This window comes from Hippocampus comes, unplaced genomic scaffold (genome assembly GCF_001891065.2).
Source record: "Hippocampus comes isolate QL1 unplaced genomic scaffold, H_comes_QL1_v1.1 scaffold82, whole genome shotgun sequence".
Lineage (NCBI taxonomy): Eukaryota > Metazoa > Chordata > Actinopteri > Syngnathiformes > Syngnathidae > Hippocampus > Hippocampus comes.
The window spans coordinates 2,591,369-2,613,528 of record NW_017805135.1 but is presented as its reverse complement, the minus strand read 5'-3'; the positions used below and the strand labels follow the sequence as shown (position 1 = coordinate 2,613,528).

The following is a 22,160-nucleotide window of genomic DNA, read 5'->3' as shown; positions in this document are numbered from 1 at the left end:
CTCAGGCCTCCCTAAATCAATAAAAAGAGGAGGTTCACCAGGAACCAGTTTGGGCAACGCTGGCGAGAACCACCACGGATCTTGGCGTTCCTCCTAGAGACAAAAATTGGTCCCAACAAGTGCCTTTCTTTTTTCTCTCTCCTTATTTCATGGCGTTTTATGAATGTTGAAATTGATGAACTTGACAATAAGTAAGCAAATAAATAAATGTGGTAGATTGAGCGAGCTGCTAAGCGGATAAGGCAGATCAGGCTCGGTAACGTGCTCATTTGTTTTCTAAGAAGACGTGACAAGCCAGCTTTTTAAATCCTGCAGATACAGGAAAAAAAAAGAAGAAAAAAAAAGACAACATTGTCACACAGACAAACAAAATAAATGATCCAAACTGCCGTCAATAAACATCCACTGCCCACTCGCGGCCGGGGATGAGCTGTCCTCCACATTGGATCAGGCAGCCGCAGGTACAAAAGATGCAAACGTGCTTTTCTTCTTCATCATATTTCTTTTCAAATGAGCTCATTTTCTTTCGCTGAATGACAGTGATGTTTTACAGCCTTGTTGTTGTCATACTGTGACACAAACCAGAGCCCGCAACGCTGACACAAACTTGATGATGTCGCTCAAATGCACGATCAATTGCCAAAACAGTCCTCCGCAGCTGCAAGCACATCATGGGAAGTTCTACGCACCTTGGCGTGAAGAACAAAACAGTCTTTATTTGGGAATCTAGTTAACACACAAACATATGTTGGTATTACAATGCAACTATTGGATTAGCCCGCCATCCATTTTCTTCAGCGCTTGTCCTCAGTATAGTGGTGGTTGTCTATCCACCAGACTTTAGGCGAAAGCTGAGTTTCACCCAAAGTCCTTGACTGGTTGCCAGTGAAGCCAGTAAGCAACATTTCAAGTGCCCATTCTCAGGAGAAGACACACACAAATGCAGGGACAACTCCACACAGGAAGACCCGAAGCTAAGATTCGGACCCCAAAAACTCACTGTGAGGATGACATGCTCATCACCCGCCCGCTGCACTCTGCTACTTTATTACATAATTGCAAAAAAACGTTCCAATACAATCTTTAACAAATCAATGATATATGTTGCAGAAATGTGCGAACAACTTCACCACCATGCAGAATAGATTGACTGCAAATAACATGCCAGTACCTTACTGATTTAAAAACGACCCACGTTTCCTTTCTACCGCATTATTAATGAATTCGGGTTTTCCATCTTTCCATATCATTAATCAAAATGTATATAGCACATGACAGTAAGTAAAAGAGTGGCAGGGTTCAACTTGAACCCACTGTGATTGTACAACACACAAACAGCAGCGTGACATTTGCCATTCACAACAAGCGCACCCGTCGGGAGGTATACAAAGCCGCCGCGTCCCATTGGCTCCAGGTAACAGAGACGCTCCCTGGGAGCCGCCACCGCCATATCTGCCTGTGAAAATTCTCCAAAGGGGTTTAAAGCGTTTACGCAGAACACTATCAGGCAACTGCTGAAAAATTCAGCTTACCCTGTTGAATGGGGACTTCAAAGGGAATGGCAAATACCTTCACTTTTCCACCTTCTCTCTTTCCCGGGCTGCTTTTCATTCATATTCGTAAACGGCTGCCATAACCTGGTCGTGTTGTTTTCCAATTTAAATGAATAATAACAACAACCGTGGGGTAAAAATTTTTGGCATCTCACTGGGGCGATGCAGGGAGGTTGTGGGTAAACAAAGTTGCGCAATTATTGATTGCAAGACGATACAAATAAACACAAACAAATGTATTACATATATAATAAGGTTGGATATTATTGTTTTTCCACAATAATACAAACAAAAGTGTAAGCTGGAAACAGCATAAATTCTAAAATAAACAGCGTGACAGATAATAAATGGCAACGAAACGAGGCATAAATAGATACTTGCAACTAAACTTGGTTCAGAAGGTGTGAACAGATGGAAGCAAAATCTACCTCGTGACACAAATATTACAAAAAAATTAATAAATGATCTAAAAATTAAAAAACAAAAACAATGATCCTACAAATGCCACCATAATACTGTTTCATTCATAAGGAACACATGCTCAATAAATGTTTTCAGGAATTTCATATGGGCCGCATGTGTGTGAATGGCTCAGGGGAAAAAAATGCCTTCAGACAAAAGGAAATATAAAAATACGTAGATAAATAGCGACTGTCGATATGTTTTTTTCTATTTCTTCTTGTGCTGGCGTGTACTCCTTTTCATTTGTTTTGGGTTCTGATTGGCATCCAGCCCTTCTTGCTTCACCCATCCATCTGTGTTCCGTAGTTATCCATGTCAACCTTTTCTCTTCTTTTTTTTTTCCTCTCAAAAAAGTGTGTCTAACTTGGCTAATTTGACTGCAAGATTTGGTCGACACAAAAAATGTCTGCCTCTAAACTACAACGTATACTTTGAAAATCGTACTTGCTGGCTGGATCTATGCTTGGCCACTGTTCATGTTTAACCATTGGACATTTGTTGCCAATCCATGTACTCGGTCAACGCCCCTGTTCCAAAAAGCGCAGCTCACATTTTGGTACATTCACTAATGTTGACTCATAAAATGAAGTGTCATCAGAGTATAAACCATCATGACTTTACCGGAGTCGAGCATCTTCCATTAAATTGTTGTGTCCGGTTCAACTCGATTGTGTCCAAGTTTCTGCAGCTAACTCAGCATTGTCACTGATTGAAGCATCATAAAGCGATGATCGAGTGTGACTGTCAAGTAAGGTGATTATTGTGAGAAATGAGTATGAAAAAATAAATAGGGGCGGATGGATCATTTTATTTAATTTTTTAGTGGTCCTGTTCACGTCCATTGCCAGCAAGCCATTGGCGCAGCTACGTACGGCTGCGAGGCGCAACAAAGGCTTGTATGAAAAGTAATGTTAAAATGTTTACTTTGAAGTGAGTAAGAATGATAATATATATCAACTTTAGCAAAATTAAGTGGTATTTCCTCATCACTGTCGGGCAGATTTCTGGGAAGAAAAAAAAAAAACATTTGTCAACTGGGGCATGTGTGGTGATATAAAACACACATCCAAGAAATATACAACCCGCAACAATGAAGAGCATGTGTGTGTATTGTTTTCATAAATTTAGTAGGATGTCAACGACTAGAAAGAAAAAAAATTATGCCTGGCAAATAATATAAATTATATAATTTAAAAATCCCCAAACATTTTAACCCACAGACCATCACAATTTTGTTCCACAGTGAGGTCATTATTTGGATTTTCGTTTATTTATTATTATGTTTTTATGTGTGTGCAAATGGATATGAAAATGGATAGGGGGAAAAAAAAGTCTGGTAACACTGACCAAATAATCAAACATAAAACTATCACATAAAAATCCCCCCAAATTTAACAGTCAGCGCCAAAACGGAGTATGTGATTTGTTTGATTGTTGCGTCATATTCTTAATGCATTAGAAATGAAAAAAAGAAAAATCTGTCTGGCAACACAAGTGGGCAAAAATTAAGGAAGAAAAATGAGTGCCAGTAAACATCTGCTCAGATTTTTTTCCAACATATGCCTCCCCTCGCTTTCCAAAAACAGAATAACAATGATTGCTTTATGTTTTATTATTTATGTTGGGCCGCACAACAGAAAGCATAACATTTATAATGTTTTACAAAGCCATCAAATAAGTGGGAGAGGGGATTAATTGCCCCCGGCTCGACCTTAAAATAATTATTTGTAGGCGGGCAAACTCCAAACTCCAATGAAATTGATACACTTTGATAATTAGATTCTTGGCACTGACCTGCTGGAGTCAATAAAGGTTATTAAGGCCAATTGCTGTCTAAACGCATTACGGGCAGAGGTAAACTGTCCGTCCGAGCACCCCCTCCTGCCCGCTCCTGCCCTCTCCCTCCCCCTCTGCGCTCCTCTATCAGCACCAATATGATAATCCATTCGCCGTCCTGGGGCTTGTGTCTCCACTCTGCCGTACAAAAACCAGATTGGATTCGCTTAACCTTTTCCCGGACTTTGATCAAATGAGCTGCACGGTGCAATAACATTTACATTGACCCCCCACCCCCACCCCACTCTGGACCAGCCCACCCGCACCGCACCCCACTCCACCTCCTCTGCCTCACCCCAACACGCATTTATTGTTTCTTCACAGCCTCCCTGACACGTGAGATTAATGCAGTGGACAAAAACCAGGAGACTTTGAAGTTGTTTTTCTTTCGAAAACTAGTTCTTCCAGTAGGAAACAATATAAAGTTAATTGGTCATTATAAAAGTTAATTGCAGGCTGTGATTTAAATTTTTACATTGTGACATTCCTATGTAACAAGTTTCAGGAAAAGTTCACGACGTGGTCAAACTACAATAAAGTAAAACTACTCAGCCCTTCAGCTACGCATCTGAAAATAACAGAATATAAATATGCTGCATAGGCTCCAAGGAATGATCTGGCTTTCACAGAAAAAAAAAACCCGACTTAAAGAAAAAAGCTCCTCTACTACCACTATCAGCAACAAATGGAGATTGAGAACAGTATTCACGAGATCTTAGATCCACCACGGATCTTGTTTATTGCAGAGAAATTGGGTTGAAGTGCAAATTTTATGACTTTCCAAGTTTCTGGCTTCCACTGTAAACCAAAATGGCTGATGGGGGTGGGGGGTGGGGGGGTTTATTGATGTTGTCTCCTACCTCGAAGCAAAGGCCACATTTCTTTCCAATGATATCTTTTGTTTCTCATTTAAACACACACACACACACACACACACACACACACACACACACACACACACACACACACTTTGTTTTGGCTAAACCACAGTAAAATGAAATTGAATAAAACAAAAAAGTCAAACCCTCATCCTTTCAAGTTGTCACTGAGATGACCAATTCTCATGTTGCAGGGTTCCAGTTCCTTTTCTATGATCATTATCAGACTTGTCGCGTTGGCAGGACTCACTGGATTTGTTCAAGTCTCGTATCACGTCGCAAATTATGGTGTTGTTTTGACTTTTAAGGCCTGTTTCCGAGGCATCTAAAAAAACCACCACAATGAATTTGAAATGAAACAAACAACATGTGCTACAACTGCCGACTTTCAGTTTTATTTCAAGGTTATTTACTTCCAAAACCGTTGAATGGTGTAGCAAGGACATTAGTTTGGACACAAAGTATTTGCCTCCCACTTTTCAATCCCAAATAATCTGGTGAATGTCAATGGCAGACATTCCCCTTAATTAAAACGAATGTAGAAACACGTCCTTTATATTTTGGTCAGAATGAGAGCATAGGATGAGGAGACAAAGGTATGTATAGGTGGAACCAAATCATTTGTGAACTAACCAGGTGATTTTAAAAACAAAGATTTAAACATTAACTGTCATTTAAATGTTACAAGAAGCTAAATGTTGTAAAATGAGATGAAATAAACCTAAAACATTTCAAAACCACTCACTCAATGAAGACCGAAAAGAGTAGGACCCATACATGCTAGTTACATTAGCATTACAGCAGTACATTGACTGTGCGCCAACTTTTTTTTTTGGGGGGGGGGGGTACAAGGTACAATGTCGCTCAAGTGAAGTAATTTGTACCATTCATTCACTCGCTCACACTGTAAGTATAGTAAGTATAAATATGTAACAAAAACAGTTGTGGTGGATTTTGGCCCTGGAATGGAATGATGGCATTTCAATTAAATTTAACAGGGAATTTTGATTTCATATACAACGGAACTAATTTAAAAAAAGTAAGTCAAGATACTATTATTTGAAAATGTGCCCTAAAAATCCAAATCTGATGACTTCTAAGGGGGTTTGACCTCCATTGAAACCCCAAGTAACCCTGTGATTGGGGGATCATTTGTCAATGGAAGGACCTTGTGGAACAGTTTCGGTTACATCCGGACAGAAAAAAAAGATAATAGGATGGAGAAATAAATGTATTTCTAGGCATGACCAATCTGATAGAAAACACGGAGTGACAGGCTGGGTGAGTGGCGTAGAGGAAGACATGGCCCCCGATACCACTTCCTGTTTGTTACATCTTGATGTATATACAAAGGTACCGCCGGCTGGAGTGGAACCCGTTTATGATTATGAAAGTCTATTAATATTTCCTTGATATAAAAAGAGTTTGCTCGAACAAGGCTGCTGTCAGAAGAAGCGGAAGAAGAGAATTCGCCACCGCAGCCGGCTCCGCCTTTTTGAAGTCAAGACGAGCCGCCACTGAAGTCGGGGAAAGTGACAAATTAGGGGGGGGAAAAAGCTGTAGTGTGCCGAGCGAGAACTGCTAAATCAATTAAAATCACACCGAGTGCATACATTAGTATCAATGGCATGCGGGCGCCGCGCGAGCTCGCACACACACACACACACACACACACACACACACACACACACACACACACACACACACACACACACACACGGAGGACAGCAAGAAAAAAATAAAGAAGACTCTGGGGGTGCTGAAAAAAGAGCACACCAGTTTTTATAAATATTGTGCATCAAGCCAGACCTCTTTCTCTGCCTATTGTGCATCATTGCTATAAAAGGACATCATGTGTGACGGCCATGCTGAGGAATCCAGTAAGACAGGTCAACGCCAATCACAGGGGCGTGGAGAACCTTTACGCGTGAAAGAAAAATGAAAGATTTAAAAAAAAAAAAAAATCAATCAATAAATAAACATTTACTTTCCTTCCAGAGCGCTCCCTCAACACACTACCATGCACTAGCTCATGTTTATGCTTCAAGGGCTATACTATACTTGAGAATGTTCACACTGTAAGTTTGATTGTTTGGTTAAATTAGATACATCGATGAAGTCCTTCACATGAAAAAAACTTCTAATGTGAACGCAACCCGTCCGTAATGTGTCGAGTGACGTGCGCCCCCTGCAAAAAAATGGCCCACTGTGTAGGGGCTCATCTTTTTGTCATTACATATCGACAGCGATGCGGGAGGAGGTAGAAATATTTTGACAAAATGACATTTTTCAATCTCATTTCATGGAAACGTCTACTAAAGATGCCAGCACCTCTTGGCCGCGGGTAGTAAATGAACCGCTTGCATGGCTAAATAATCACTATAATCACAAATGTCCATTTCATGATTCAAGTGGGATAACATGAAAGTCAAATGTAAAGTTAACACCCTGACTCAAAACAACTTTGCAGATTGACGGACGACTGTCAGTCGTCTCCATCCCGAGCACTTTCCTGCGTCCACGAGCGAGCCCAAACTTAGCTCCTTCCCGACAGGCAGAGAGAGGATATTTATCTATTTATTAATGTCAGTTTTATTTTTTATTCTAGAATGTCATTCAAATGGAAAGAGGGAGCACTTGCAAGACAAGATGCAAGAGGCTGCCCCAGGGAGAGGCAGTATCCATATACTAGGCCAGGTTGGGTGCAAGCGCACCATCGCAGTTTTAACAAACGCACCCCGGTTGCGCTGAAGATGACAAAAAGATGGGGAAAATATTTTTTTCATGTTGTTTTATGAACCTCTGACACATGGGCCATTTACGGCCCCCTCGGAGCATTTGACACAGCCCCCTAAACATATCACAGCTACGGGGGAACTGTTTAACATCCAAATGCTCATCATATAACATTGTGATCAACATTTCTTTGATCATTGCATGGTTTCATCACGAGTACTCTCGTTGGAGGACTTTGTCAAAACAAAGGGTCCCTACAACATTATTGTTCAGAAAATGCATCTTATTTAAAGAAAACCATATGGCGTGTAAGTTATTTCAGCAGCTTTAAACCAGGTGTTGGCTACCAAATAAATGCAATAAAAGAATGTGTGCGTGTGAGTGTGTGATGCAGAGGTGTGGCGGTGGTGGTGGGGGAGGGGGGTTGAGCTTGATTTAAATAACTCAAGAGAAATGTGTTGTGATCTCACCACAGCCCCCCCCCCCCTTACTCACACACTCCCCAAAAGGAGGAAAATCTATAAGTCACATGCATGAAGTGCTTTTCATCAGTGTATGGAAGAGGTCGATGCACGGGGATGTAAATATTGCTTGCCAGAGCAATAAATGTTGTCTTTCATCACGCCGCCTGAATTATTACGTTTGCGCGCCGGGCAAATGTAATATTATTTTTGCATCGGCTCAGTGAATGGACAAAATAGGGGGAGACGTGAAACAAATAAACAAACCTGCAGTATGTAGATGAAAATTCACTTCTTTATTCGTATTTACATCTATCTATACTATGAAGCATTTCTGTGATATGAGAAGAAAATATAGAAGATATTTACAGTGTTTCTATGTATTTGCTGCATTTATTTAGTCATAAAAAATATCTTCAAATTCCCTGTATTAGCTGGAGACTCGAGTGTATGGAGGACATTCAAATGTCGACAAATCAGACGTTGTTCGTGTCGGTTTACAAAAATGAATAACTTTATTTGTCTCCGTCATTTATATTTGTTCTCTTTTCTCACATGCATACATATTTTTTTTCACTGAACTTAAATTCTATTGGATCAAGTTATATTCATGTTGACTAAACGGCCTAAATCTGACTTGTTTCTTCAATTTGTGCAATTAGTTTTTTAAGACAATTAGTTGTAATACTGACCTTAAATTTGCTCACTTCTCATGCACAGATAATAAATGTATACCGGTACCCTTTTTAACATGTTGATTTTGATCATTTTTCATTTTAATTCCATATGAAATGACCTTAAATTAGTACACAAACCACAAATGCTTCCTTGTTGTAATATCAGATGATATTAACCTTTTCAAGTCCACCTCATGTGTATTATGGATTATTTTATTTGAGTTGTTTTTGTTTTTAGTTTGTTTTGCTCTTTTGACTATTTTTAATTACTGGTATTGCATCAATATTTTAAAACGAGAATGATATACGTTATGTTAGGTTTTCATATTGGTTTTTATTTTATTTCTAATCATAAAAAATGATTAGATTTGTTTTTTTGTTTTTTTTTGTTTTTTTACTGCGGTCTTTGAAGCACATGGACGAATTCCGAATGTAAACACATAATCACCCCCGCTATGGCTTACTTGACTCCTCCACAATATTCGGAAAGAGCTGGGTGACACTACAACACTCGGAGAGAGAGAGAGAGAGAGAGAGAGAGAGAGAGAGAGAGAGAGAGAGAGAGAGAGAGACAGAGACAGAGAGAGAGAGAGACCTCACATTTCACTCGATGCCCTACTCTAAATGTGCCTCCAAATCACTCACTTCATCTTAGGGCCCCCAGAGGCGGCGCTCCAGATGAGTTTAGCTTTCCCCCCCCCCCCCCCCCCAAAAAAAAAAAACCTCACCCGCCCACCAACTCAATGCCAAGCAGTGCTTGGAAAGTGAGAGGGCGAGAGAGCTCTGGAAAGCGCGGGAATAGAGAAAGCGAGAGAGAGAGTGGAGGTGCTCTCGGTCTTTATCCCCGCCTGAGCATTAGATGTGATTACTGCTCAGCTCTGCACACTGACACAGACTGAGAGCTTCTCAAGTCACTGGCGGTGGGCGAGAGACTCAAGGAAACACAAGGAGAAAGAGAGGGAGAGAAAGAGAAAGCCGGAGGAGAGAGCAACGGAAGCTCGAGGATGCTTCAATGATACAAGAGTGCCCCCTGCTGCTTCTCGCATCAAGTCTGTCAAACACATACGCGCGCGCGCACACACACACACACACACACACACACACACACACACACACACACACACACACACACACACACACTTTTGAGACCAAGTGTTGTGTTATGCGCGGATCTGTGTGTAAATGTGTGTGGCACATGTGTACAGAGCGATGGCGGAGACTTAATTACGAGTGTGACATTCCAAAGTGATTCCTTTACAGTGGTGTCTGACTAATAGCCGCGTCCCTCCGCAATAAAAGCGTCTGCGCGGCTGCGATTAAACAAATGACACGTCTTTAAGAAGGCGCCCGTCCGTCATGTCACAATATAGACGCGCCCAAACGCACGCATCTCTGCCCACTCCCTGGACGATGGGCATGTATTGGGTGAAACATCATTTGTGTTGATTTTTGTGTTTACAATCACAAGCAGACTGTTTTTGTTGGCGAAGGGGTTTATTTGAAATGATGGTTTTGAGGGTATTTTTATGTTGATGGTAAATTATTAGTTGCCATTTAAATTGGGTTGCTTATCTGGGAAATAAAAAGATGATGTTTTAAAATTCCAAATTTCTGAATTCCATACAACTTCAAAATTCTGGGTTTTGCACACTCCCAAAGTTAAAAATAAAATTCCCCAACTCTGCAACTGTGCAATATTAAAAAATAGCTTTCAGAGAAACAAAATGCCTCTAAAAATTACACAAAACTTTGTGGAGTTATAAACACCATAGTCATCGCAACTTTTTTTTGCAAGTGACAATTATGAATGCTAAAATATCTGAGTGACTTTTATCAGCATTATATAAAAATGAGCGGTTTTGGGAGGTTTTTGCTCATTTTTGAACGACATTAAGAAACATTTTAGTTTTGGGAATAAACACGTCTAACTTTTGAAGTTGCATGCTTTGTATTTGACATACTGACGATTTAGTGGAATCTCTCAAGTTGAATGGCTGAAGTCGTACAATTATTAATATGCAAATTTTGTACAATTCAAGGTTTGATGATTTCTTTCACGGCAGATCCAACCATTTCTATTTTCTATCAATTCTATGGGCATTTAAGAGATAACACTTTTTTTTTCAGTGATGTTTGGTAATTTGTTGCTTGCTATGCTTTAAAACTGTTCTGCAACATTCCAAAAAAGGTTGTCACCCTCCAAAGAACAAGACTGTCATTGTCAATCAAAAGTGAGCATTATTAACTTTCTGTTGTTGTTTGATACAGCCCTTGTTTATGATTTCATTAGACTGTGCAAGTGTACTTTATTTTCCGCACTATGAGGCGCACCTAAAAGCATAAAATTTTGTCAAAAGCCGACAGTGCGCCTTATAACCCGATACGTCTTATATATGGATCAACGTTCTGATTTCTTGGACGTAAAATTGTAAATGGTCTGCCAACAGCTTTGTTAAAGCTGCAGTGCATGTGAAAGCTCTATTAAAATAAAGCTATATTGTACTGTATTCCCTTTAGTTTAGCTCCATCTAATGGATGCATAACGCAACCGCAGCCACATTTATTCTATGTTTTATAAAGCAGTGCACCCTATAAATGATAGCAGTTTTAAAATCGGCCATTCATTGAAGATGCACCTTATACTCCGAAGCGCCTTATAATACGGAAAATACGGTATTTTGAATTACGTCGGTCAACACAAGCTCAAAAGCTCACCATGGTCTCCATGAGCTTCCAGTCCTTCTCCAGCTCCTCCATGGGTTTGCTCCACCAGCTGCAGAAGCGCGTGTAGCGCTGGCCCTGAAACCAGTACTGTCGCAGCCATTCGAACTCCACCTGCACGCAAGACAACACACACACACGCACACACACGCACACACACACACACACACACAAGCACAATGCTTTACACTCTTGATGGAGTATATACTGTAAGTAATAAGCACTTTTTTTTTCTTTTCAGCTTTTAAACACAATTGGTGTAACCATGAACCATTAAATTAGGACACATTAATCCCATCACGGCAATTTAAGGACGAGCCTGCTATGTGGTCCTCGTCTGTTTCTCTCCCATGATTTACTTTGTGACAGTACATCACCAAAGTCAACTTAAATGCATTAGTGTGAAACAATGTAAGACAGGATTTCATGTTTTAACCTTCTTTAAGGGGCCTTGATCACGCAAAATCAACTTGAGCTTTGAGCCACGTTAAAATGCTAACTCCTCACCAAAGGCACCCCCCAAAGTGGTGTTTTCCTCCGATGCACCCATCTCTGAACATTCCTGCTCATTCCTGTTCTTGTTTTTATCATTTTTAGAAAAACTCAATCTACAATTTTCAGCGTTCTGTTGCATGTCTGCCATGATTGAAAATGGTCAAGTATGTAAAACAGGGCAACCATTTTTCTACCATTTCCCTCGAAATCAGCGCAACAGACTGCCCTTAAAAGGTGGCATTTTGCTCCTAATTTGAGACAGTTTATTTAAAATTGTCATCAACTCGCACCTGTACGACCAGCTAATTTGCTGATTCTTTTTTAAAATACTGTTTATGAATATTTTTTATTACCGACAAACTTCTTCACATTTCAGCCCATTTATCGGTAATTTACTGATAATTCATTTAATATTTATTTTGCAATTCAACTTACAGTGCCCTCAAAATTTCAGGGAAGGGGCCAATGTGCTCCTCGCACACACAAATTAGTCTGGAACTCTGCTCTAAATAGGGGGAAAAAAAACTATTTTTATTTTAGTTTAAATTGAAACTGAGAAAAGATTTGGTCAAAGTGATTTAAAATAGTGGTCTAATTAAATTTAAAAGTAAATTTGAACTCAAGTTAAACGTTTCCTAAGATTTCTTACTCGATTGTAAAAAAAAAAAAATAATAATAATAATAAAATTCTGAAATGCATTATGCAAATTGTGACAGTAAATGATAAGACTGTTTCGGCTTAACGTGCTTAACTTCTGATTCCCAACCAAAGTGGGATATTTTTTCTTCCCCATTTGTTGTACAATTGCTCAAAATAGCGTGATTTAAGAGGCTAAATGCAACACAGTAGTCAAAATTTTACCCGCTTGAACACCGGAAGGCTCCGCCCACTTACTACACATTGCATCGGGCTCCCCCTCCGCCTCGTTTACAGATGAGAGTCTCGCCTATCGATGCACTACTGTTTTTTTTTTTCTTCATGTTTCCCGCAGTTTTGAAGTGCTGATTTAATCCTTGCAAGGACGCGGCATATCGCCAGGTGCTTCGAACTGTATGCGGGTTTCTGCGCGTTTGTTCTTTCGCGACAATGCTGCCTGTGCCCTTTGTTTGCATCCCTGCCTAAAAACTTGCGGGCGTAAGCGCGGATGTCAACGGGCCTCCCCCAATTGCCGCCAACGCGAAGATGACGCCGTCCTCCCCCAAAACGTCCTACAAAGCATCATCGGCAGCCAACACAAAGCAAGCGGCGCTTCATTTTGACAAGTGCACAATAAAAAGTGGAGTTGCACACATTTCAAATGGTAGCAGGAACGCCATTGTTCTCTTTATGAGAACTACTTTGTTTACAGTTCTTCCAAAGGAGTTTTTGTTCGACTGTCCAACAGGCCCTGTTTTACGTTGCTTCACAAAGCGAACAGTGACAAGGCTTCGGCAGATGAGGTGACATTTGTAGAAAAACAAGAAAAGCAGTAATATTTCCGATATAATGACAATTTTTTGCCATTTTTGTGTCACCAACAGAAATGCATTCACAATTCCAGTCAAGTAATTATTTTGTAATCAGATTAACAAGAAAAAACGGTTGTAATCTTTTGAGAATACATTTGTGATTTAGCGAGAAAAATGCAATGTTGCAAGGAAAAATAAAGTTGTACCTCAAAATACAAGTGACTAGACTTTTTTTTTTTTGCAAACAAAAATGACTTACAAGTACTAAATGGTGGCAGCGTCTTTTACAACAAGCAGCAGTTTGGCAATAGTGTGGCATAATTCCTCATTCAGAGGACAAGGGCCATCTTCAAGCTGTTTTTTGCTATTTCCAGTTGAAGTTTAAACCAAACCAAGAGATCTGCTTTCAGTTCCTAATATATGTATTTTGTGCACTTCAATTCGCTGCATGGACTCCAGTGAGTCTATTTATGCTTCTGCGATGTCAAAGACGGTGCGCCTCTTGCGTGCTGAGTGTGTTCATGCCCGCAACGGCGCAAGCGCCCATTTCTAATAGCGCTCGTCTACGAAAATGCCAAATGAAAACAAATTCCATCCGTTAAAACCTTTACACCGCACTTTGCACTATAGACTTGCGCTCAGCACCAACAGGGAGCCGTTAATGTTATGATAAATACTCTATTATATTGTAATACGAGAAAAAAAATCTTAATTTTACAAGAATGAAGTCCATAATGAGAAAAAAAACGTATTAGTTTTACTTTTTTCCTACTTATAACGGAAGAATGTTCAAAGGTTTTTGAAGACGCTCTGCCAGAAAAATGTAATAAATGTTGTATGATGGCAATGCCATTTCTATTTCCATCATGTTTTATGGGTTAAAAAAATAATAATAATAAAATAACCGGAAAAATCGGAAGCTCGATTTTAGAGCTTCCACAGGTTCTAGTGTTCTTTTTTTTCTGTAGTATGTGATGTGTTATCTAGTGTAGAGGCAGAACACGGGATCATCACTCTGATCCCAGCAGGGATGACATGCAAGGACCGGGCCGTGTAGGCACCACTCCGAAGCCTCTCGGTGGCTCCATACAAGCCAGCCTTCAAAGAAATGTCATCCTTTATGCTCCCCCGTATCCACTCCCTTTCGATCACCGCGGCTCAAACAAACAACAAAGCCGTGGAGGCCCAATATCGGACATCCTTTCCTCCCTTTTCTGTCTTCTGATTGTCTGCCTGTCCTTCTGCTCGGAGAAAACAAACCGCTTTGAGCCACAGTCGACTTTGTGGAGTAGTGACATTTTGGACTGGAGCATCCAGCTGGGCGCTATGAGGGTGGACGGGTGCAAAGAAAGATTGTTGGGGTCGGTTTTTGCGCTAGCGGCTCCCCCGAGGCGTTTGCTGTCATCTCCCTAGGTGATGGACACACAAGCTACACATTAGTCACACGTTATGCCACCCGGCTGCCCACTGTGGTCAAAAAAGACAAGTGGCTTTCCTCTCTTCCCCTCCCATTTAATGAGGCCCTTTTTTTTCTTCTTTATGGTATTCCCTTAGTGGACCCAATCAATTTCCAGAGGGACGAGGGGAGCCTGAGGTGGGAGCTGATGAGAGTTGAATCGATCCCATTCCGCCGACTTGTGCTTACCTTCACCCAGCAGGACCTCACAGATCAGGTCGAAAAAAAATTCACCCACACACACAAAATGTCACCTCGTGGTCATGTATGGTCCAGCGCTTAAACAGCAGAGCTATGCTAGGTACTTCAGACATGTCCAACCTCAGCCCTGGCACAATTACTCTAAATGCAATTTAGAGCATATCTCAGACTGCAACTCTAATAATGACCCAAAACACACTGGCAACACAATATGGACTTCATTAGGGGGGGTGAAAGTCAATCACCGGACCATAACCCAATAGAGCATGCATTTCACCTCCTGAAGAGGTGACTGAAGGGAGTGACCCCCAGAAAAAAAAGCAGTAGAGGCCGGGAAAAGCATTTCAAATGAAGAATGCAGCAGTCTGGTCAAGTCAATTGGTCACAGGTTTCAGGCAGTTATTGCAAGTGAGGGTTGTGCCACCAAATATTAAGTTATTCACTTCAGGTTTACTTCATAATGTCCGTTCCAATACTTTTGTGGACGACTTCTCATAAGAGGTCCTCTGTGCTGAGTTGTTTCACACATCGAGATGTAAATACCATGATCTGAAACAAAAAATTATTCAGGAGACAACAAAAATCAAGGAATCACCTTGCCGTTCTAATACTTTTGGAGGGCATGTCAACACATTTAAATCTGGATCTGAACTTTTTTTTAATGTCAGTTTAAATTTATCATGGATCAGATCCCTTTATTGTGCTTTTTTTAGGATAACATTTTGTTTTGATTTTGGTCCCTTCTGTTAGTCTCACAACAAGCCAGGAGTAGTACGACGCCACTGGTTCGCCCTTGCATTTGTGCAATACAGCAAACAAAGGATGAACACATGAATTAAATAATAATAACTGTGACCTACAGACTGCATCTGGCACAGATCAGCAGGAAACACACTTTAAGAGATTACAACAAGATGTCATACGCCCCTCAGGTGAGGCGTTTCAAAGCCGAAGCAAAGAGACCTTGGAAGGTCACGTGTGCACTTCTCCCATGAACATGTGTGTTGGGGTGAAGCCCCCCCCCCACTTTCAATATTTACCAACATCATTAGCAAGAGGGGTCCCTGAGGGCTTTCTGTCACACACCCACCTGGGAGGTGACACAGTAGCTTTAAATGGGACAAGGCATTTGCGTCTGGGATTAGCATTTCAAAGGTAAAGCATGTATACGGCGGCTTTGTGGTGACGCTGGGTTTGGACCCCTCCTTCTAGTTTCGTAAATAAGGAAGTGTGACCAAACAGTGACAACAAGGGGCTGTTTGTGTTAGGCTACACAGTTTTTTTAATGGATGGATACAATTTGGACTGTTTATGACCACTGGTTTTGTTTGTGGCCTGAAAACAATCATCCATTTTCGATCACCCTTGTGCTCATTCGATTCACAGCTGGAGCCTATCGCAGATTGCTTTGGAAAAGAGGTGGAGTAAAAATTTGATTTTTTTTTTTTTTTTTTTAAACAAATGCTGGAAATGTGAAGGAGACTCTCTATTACTTCCACTAACAAGTTACAAGCTACACTTAACTTGGCTTGTCCCCAATATAAAAGGTCTTGGTCTCTCTTAATGGAAATGTCTCATTCCAACAATATTTCTTTGACATAAATTGTTACTTTTCCATTGGCCTGGAATTTGCTGACACTTGTGGCATTTCAAGAGCACAATTATATGCAAAAGAGTGAGCTTTTCAGCGCATACCTGAAGATAGGTTAAATGCGGAAGAGCGATCCATGACTAAGTAGGTTCATCGTATTCATTTGGAGCATAAAACGTCATGTGTTAAAATTTAAATGCTGGAAAAACATCGATGTGAATGAATAGCCATGATGTTTCAGTGTATTTGCAACCAATACAGTAATGGACCGCATGCTAAAAATCTGTCCAGCTGAGGTATCCCAAATAACCACGTGATCAAGGGTTTTAAAAAAGAATTTAAAAGGTAAGATTTTGTCCAGCTCAGCTTTCCAAAATAGAAACTAAAATCAAAAAGCTCATGTTTATCTGGTAATATTTATGTATATATTTTTGAATAAATTATATTTGCTAACGGCCACTAGCTTACCTCACCCTGTACTGCCATTGTTAGCAGGTGCTAGCTTTGCTGTTAGTGCTTTCTTTTGTTAAAAGGGCCCACAGGGCGGTGCTCGGGTCAGGATGCCTGCACGTCTCAGGCTTGTTCACACTGCGGTCGTCCATGTCAAACACAACCTGCGCAATATGCAGCCTGCCGCACGCCAAACGTGGACCGCCGTCATAAATAACGGCGCTAACAATACATCATTTAAGTGGGTGTTCTGCTCTCATGGGCAACTTCAAACAAATGGCCACATCGATCATTGCAAATGCCAAGAGGGGGGCCCCGCCAGCTCCTTCAACTACCCACCCACCACATCACCTCAACACATTAACAAGCAACTGCTCTTGAATAAACAGCATTTCGATTTTTCGAATGTCTTCAAAATTATTACAAATTGGGATATTTAATTACCGGTAATTAAAAATATATATCTGCCAATAGAGCTGGAAAATTTGAGTTGGCAAGTACTAATAGCTAGACGCAAAAACTGTCATGCACTGATGCTTTAAAAATAGTGCACGTATACTACCAACACCTATAAAATCATAGTATTTTTTTTGTGGGGGGGGGGGGGGGGTTAAACTTACCCAGAAACAGTAATAAAATCTCAGTAACAAGTTATGCTACTTTATTAAGATTAAGTACAAAAAAACAACCTAGTAAGAAGAAATATCTTAATTTGATATAATTTACTAGGTTAGATTTTAGTTATTGCAGCGGTGCACTCCTAGCAGGTGCTCATTTTTGCTATTCCTGACAACCTAGCAGTCGTTGCTAACTCAGCAAGTGTACTATCTAAAAAAAAACAAAAAACGAAAAACTGAAAAATGGCAGTCCTATTGTTTGGCTGGACTGAACAATTAATATTGTCTACAACCTTTAAACAACCTCATGGCAGACTCATCCGTCATGCCGTCCCGTTGAGGTCTCGGGATGCTACCGTTGGCTAGGATGCGTTTGCCTGGGGAGCTCAGGGGTGCGGTGTAGAAGGCGAAGAGGTGAAGTGCGATATTAACTGTTCGCCTGTGGCGATCTAGCACAAAGGGGGTCTCAGAGTTGGAGGTGCTCGTTGCTGGGAGTGAAAAGCGGTTCGCGAGGAGCAACGGGGTAAGACTCCATCGTTAGATAACATATGGAGAGGCTGTTGCCATACAATTCATCACAGGCCGGGGAAAATTAGAACAAACTGGACTTTGAGGCGTTGTTTCCCAGAAGGAAAACAAGCAGCTACTGTAAGTGGAAGGGGGAGAGCGAGAAGGTTCTGTTTTGGCAGCTTGAACATGCTAGCACCGGGCCTCCGGGTACAGTCCCACGGTGTAGAAGGAAGTGAGGGCATGTTAAACCCGAATCACGTGCATATTTATGCTAAGCATTTCCTTTGATGCCATTTTGGAGATGGCAATTCAACGTGTGGGCACACTTGACACTTAAAGTCCAGTTCGTTGAACAATCGGAACACTGAATAGCCCACAAGTTGAACATCCACACATTCTTGCTCAGCATCAGACTTGACAAAGCATGTGATCTTTCTTTGCGCCAGTTATTTCATCATCACCTTTCACCATAAAAATAAAAAGTGCAGCTTGAAGTAATCCACAAATTCAAAGTCTAGATCACAAACAAGGACAAGATAGGTGTGTCAGATACCGTAACGCACGAGACCGTTCCTTGAAGCAGTTACTAACGATTATCACCACCATTATCGCCAACAGAATCACCTCAGAAATAAATACACAATGATCAAAATAATTACGAATACAAATAGACATGGAAATCTTAACAATCAAAAAAGAAAAATCAACAAATGTGTATTTATATGTGATGTGTCCAACTTTTTACGGACTGAATTGTATTCGGTGCACAGTAAATCAATAAACCAAAATAAATGTCCTGTTGTTAATCAGTTCAAGGACAAAGTTGTGGTTAAGTGCCCCCCAACCCTCCTCTCTCTCTCTCACTCTCTCTGCCTCACTCGCACACACACACACACACACACACACACACACACACACACACACACACACACACACACACACACACAAACAGAAAATCATGTGCAAACAACAAACATACGTCACTTAGACAGCTTTAGTGAGTTATTTTCCAATCTATGTTTTTATGAGTAAAACAGATGTATTTTATGTTTGCTATTAATTTTGACAACTTTGAAGTGTTCTGTTTTCACTTGGACTTCAAAAAAAGAGCCTTATTTCCCCTGGACTAAACAGCCTCCTTTGATTTCCATGTGGCGAAACAATATGACACCGGTGACATTGGCGGCTTTTCAATCACATAAAAATGTGACACTTTTTCCACCACTGTGATGTGATGCGGGGGCCACTAAAGAACACACGCACCTCGTTGTGGATCTCCTCGCAGTGTTGCATGGTGGCCGGTCTCAGGGTCGTCAGGCTGTGGGAGCCGGTCTCCGGATCCGCGTGCAGGTTGCACAGGGCCTCTTGGCATCGTGACTGGATGTAAGTCAGAGTCCCAGTGGAACACTGATCGGGTGGGTACAGAGAGAGTGTGATGTACAAGCACTGTTGACAATTGACAAATTAAGTCATTAAAGGGGAAATACGGTATTATGCAAAATGTATTTCTTTGTATTATTTGTATACAAATGGTTGAGCCTCTGGCATGCATGCCCAACTATCAAGTTCAAATACCCACATAGATTTTTTTTAATCATATGCCACTCTGAAAATGTTTCTTGAAGCAAGCCGTGCTGAATTTTGCCCATTGTGATTTAAAAGTGGGTCTGATTAACAAAATAGCACGTCCATGGCACCCACCAGTTGGTTATTACAATGATCTAAGATACCAGCTCCACAACTACAGTGATGTGGTGGTACCTTGACTTCCAAGTGCCCCAATTCATGAGTGTATCAAGTCATGTTACGACCCAAAATTTTATTACAAACAAGATTCAGACACGCAACCACTCAACTAAAGTGAAAAAAAAAAAAAAGTGCCACTGCCTCCGATGCACTTTAATTCAGAACAAACTGTCAAACAAATGAAAAATGAAAACATTCATTGGGAGGAGCCACTCATATTGAGCTAACCAGATGTTAAATGGCAAACCGACACTCGAGGCAGCGCTCCTGACGTCACTCACCAGGGTATGCCTGAAGAAGCACACATTGACAAATACAAAACAATGTCTGACTTTTGGCTTTATTGTACTTGTATAAAATGTTGTTTTCCCTTAATATTCAATTTACACTTTATAAAGTTTTTTTTTCTTTTTCTGCTATGCTTTTATAATATATGATGCATTGCTATTTTTCTTTCTTAAAAATTTGGAACAAATAATGGTGCTTTTTGGGGTGCCTGGAACAAGGAAATTGCATTTCAGTGCAGAAGAATGGGCAAAATTGATTTGATATATGAAAAAGAAAATTAGATTTCCAGCTGGGTCACAGAAAAAAATTAAGCTCTTGTCTCAAGGTACTACTATGTAATTTCACATTCAGTAATCATTGTACTGATATATTCTCATTATTACATGAGATTGTGCTATTGAAACAATAGACAGACAAAAAAAACAAATAGTTGGTATGAAATCAAAGAAAGTATCATGAAAATGTCCCATCATTGTGAAAACATGATACGATTGTTTCCATGTTCCTTTTTTTGTTTTTTGTTTTTTGCAATCACAATCAAGCCTCGTTTGATTTTATTTTGAGGTTAGGTTTGAAGTGTGTGTGTGTGTGGGGGGGGGGGGTATCTCACCTCAGCCACTCTGTGGGTGGAGCTGAAGCGAGCGGCATCGCCAGCAAGGATGCAGTGCTGGTGGGTGCTGTTCAGGTTATCTGGCAAAGAGACAATAGAAGCAAGACTTCAATAATTAATATCAAGAAAACGATGTGATACTCTCTTCAGACTGCTGTCTGACGGCGATAATTGTAGCTGGCAAAAAAAGCAATAGATAAGCGCCCGGTGATCGATTACTTTACTTTTGGGTGGGCGTCGAATCCTAAATTTGTAATGATTGTCAGGAGTCAAAACAAACCTTTTTCATGAGGGTAGCTGGACCCTTTTATTTACAGGCATACATTCTTTCTGCTCTGTGGGAACAAAGCAAATCTCTGGAGCTCGGTCGGGGTTTGATGTTGAGAGATAATATAGTTAGTTCGACGAGACTTTTGGAAAGTGGAAAACTCAGTTTGAGTGTGGTGCAAAAGTACAAAAACAATGCATCGAACAAAATGTGCAATACACCTGCATCAAAGAGGCCCAAATCTTTGGGTATTGCGCGACAGACTGTGTTGGGTCCACAAGGAGCAAGCAGCACTATACTGCGGTCGCTTAATTAGCAAACAACAGCAGATCACACTCAATCTGTCGAAAACGGCAGCGCCATACCGACAAACATTTGTCCAATATCGCGGGAGCTTTACAGGGAGGCCTTACTGCTGTTTCCCGCCTATCCCGCCATGTGTTTCTTGTGAGTATAGATGTTCCTCGGTGCTGCTGTTATTTGCCTCATAGACCAATAATTAATTTAGCCACGACACGGCTGTCGATGGCGGCACATGTGCGTATTTACACCCGCCTGGAGCGGGGAGTACACCGTCTAATGCCTGCGATTTGAAAGTCAAACAGGCGAGTGCTTTTGGGAGGACGATATTATTGTGTGGTAGGAACAGAGGAAGCGGGGAAAAAGATGGCGACAAAGAAAACAACTTTGCCGCCATTTCTTTCCCTCCCTCACTCTGATGAGATTGTGACGGATTAGGTCCCCAGGCGGAATTACTCGGCGTCTTTAAAACTGTTTATATCCAATAACAAATTATCTCCATCAATCTGCTCTTTTCTTGGCACGCCGGATGCGTTGGCGGCATCAGGAGGGGAGTTGAGGCAAACTCAATAACTGTAATAAGTATTTATCTTTCTTTCAACCCCTGCGCCTGCTGCCACTTGTCCTCCTTTTTCCAGAAAGTAGGCTTTTAAATATATTGGGTCAACTCATGTCTGCACTCAACCCCCACCCTCCTCTGTGCATTGGGAGCCGGGAATCTGATTATCGAACAGGCCCGGTGTCAAGACTTGCATTGTTCCTTCTTTAACTCCCTAAATTCCATTTGGGTGGAGATGATGGTGATTCAATTTGCCTCCAGTGGTTCAGACATTAGCGGTTGAAAAGGGGCCGCCG

General features: G+C 40.9%; 1 protein-coding gene across 4 annotated transcripts in view; it reads right to left on the bottom strand.

Moving 5' to 3' along the window:
* Positions 1 to 22,160, bottom strand: part of fto (FTO alpha-ketoglutarate dependent dioxygenase) — a 136,633-nt gene that overhangs the window by 80,297 nt on the left and 34,176 nt on the right. For 3 of the 4 annotated variants that reach the window (XM_019866646.1, XM_019866647.1, XM_019866645.1), the window contains 3 exons: positions 20,738 to 20,817; positions 19,357 to 19,500; positions 11,319 to 11,438 (listed from right to left, as the gene is read on the bottom strand). In XM_019866646.1, coding sequence (XP_019722205.1) covers positions 11,319 to 11,438; positions 19,357 to 19,500; positions 20,738 to 20,817 — 344 coding nt within the window. Of the gene's footprint in view, positions 1 to 4,825; positions 5,055 to 11,318; positions 11,439 to 19,356; positions 19,501 to 20,737; positions 20,818 to 22,160 lie in introns of those variants that run through there. The other variant, XM_019866648.1, reaches the window with a different exon arrangement.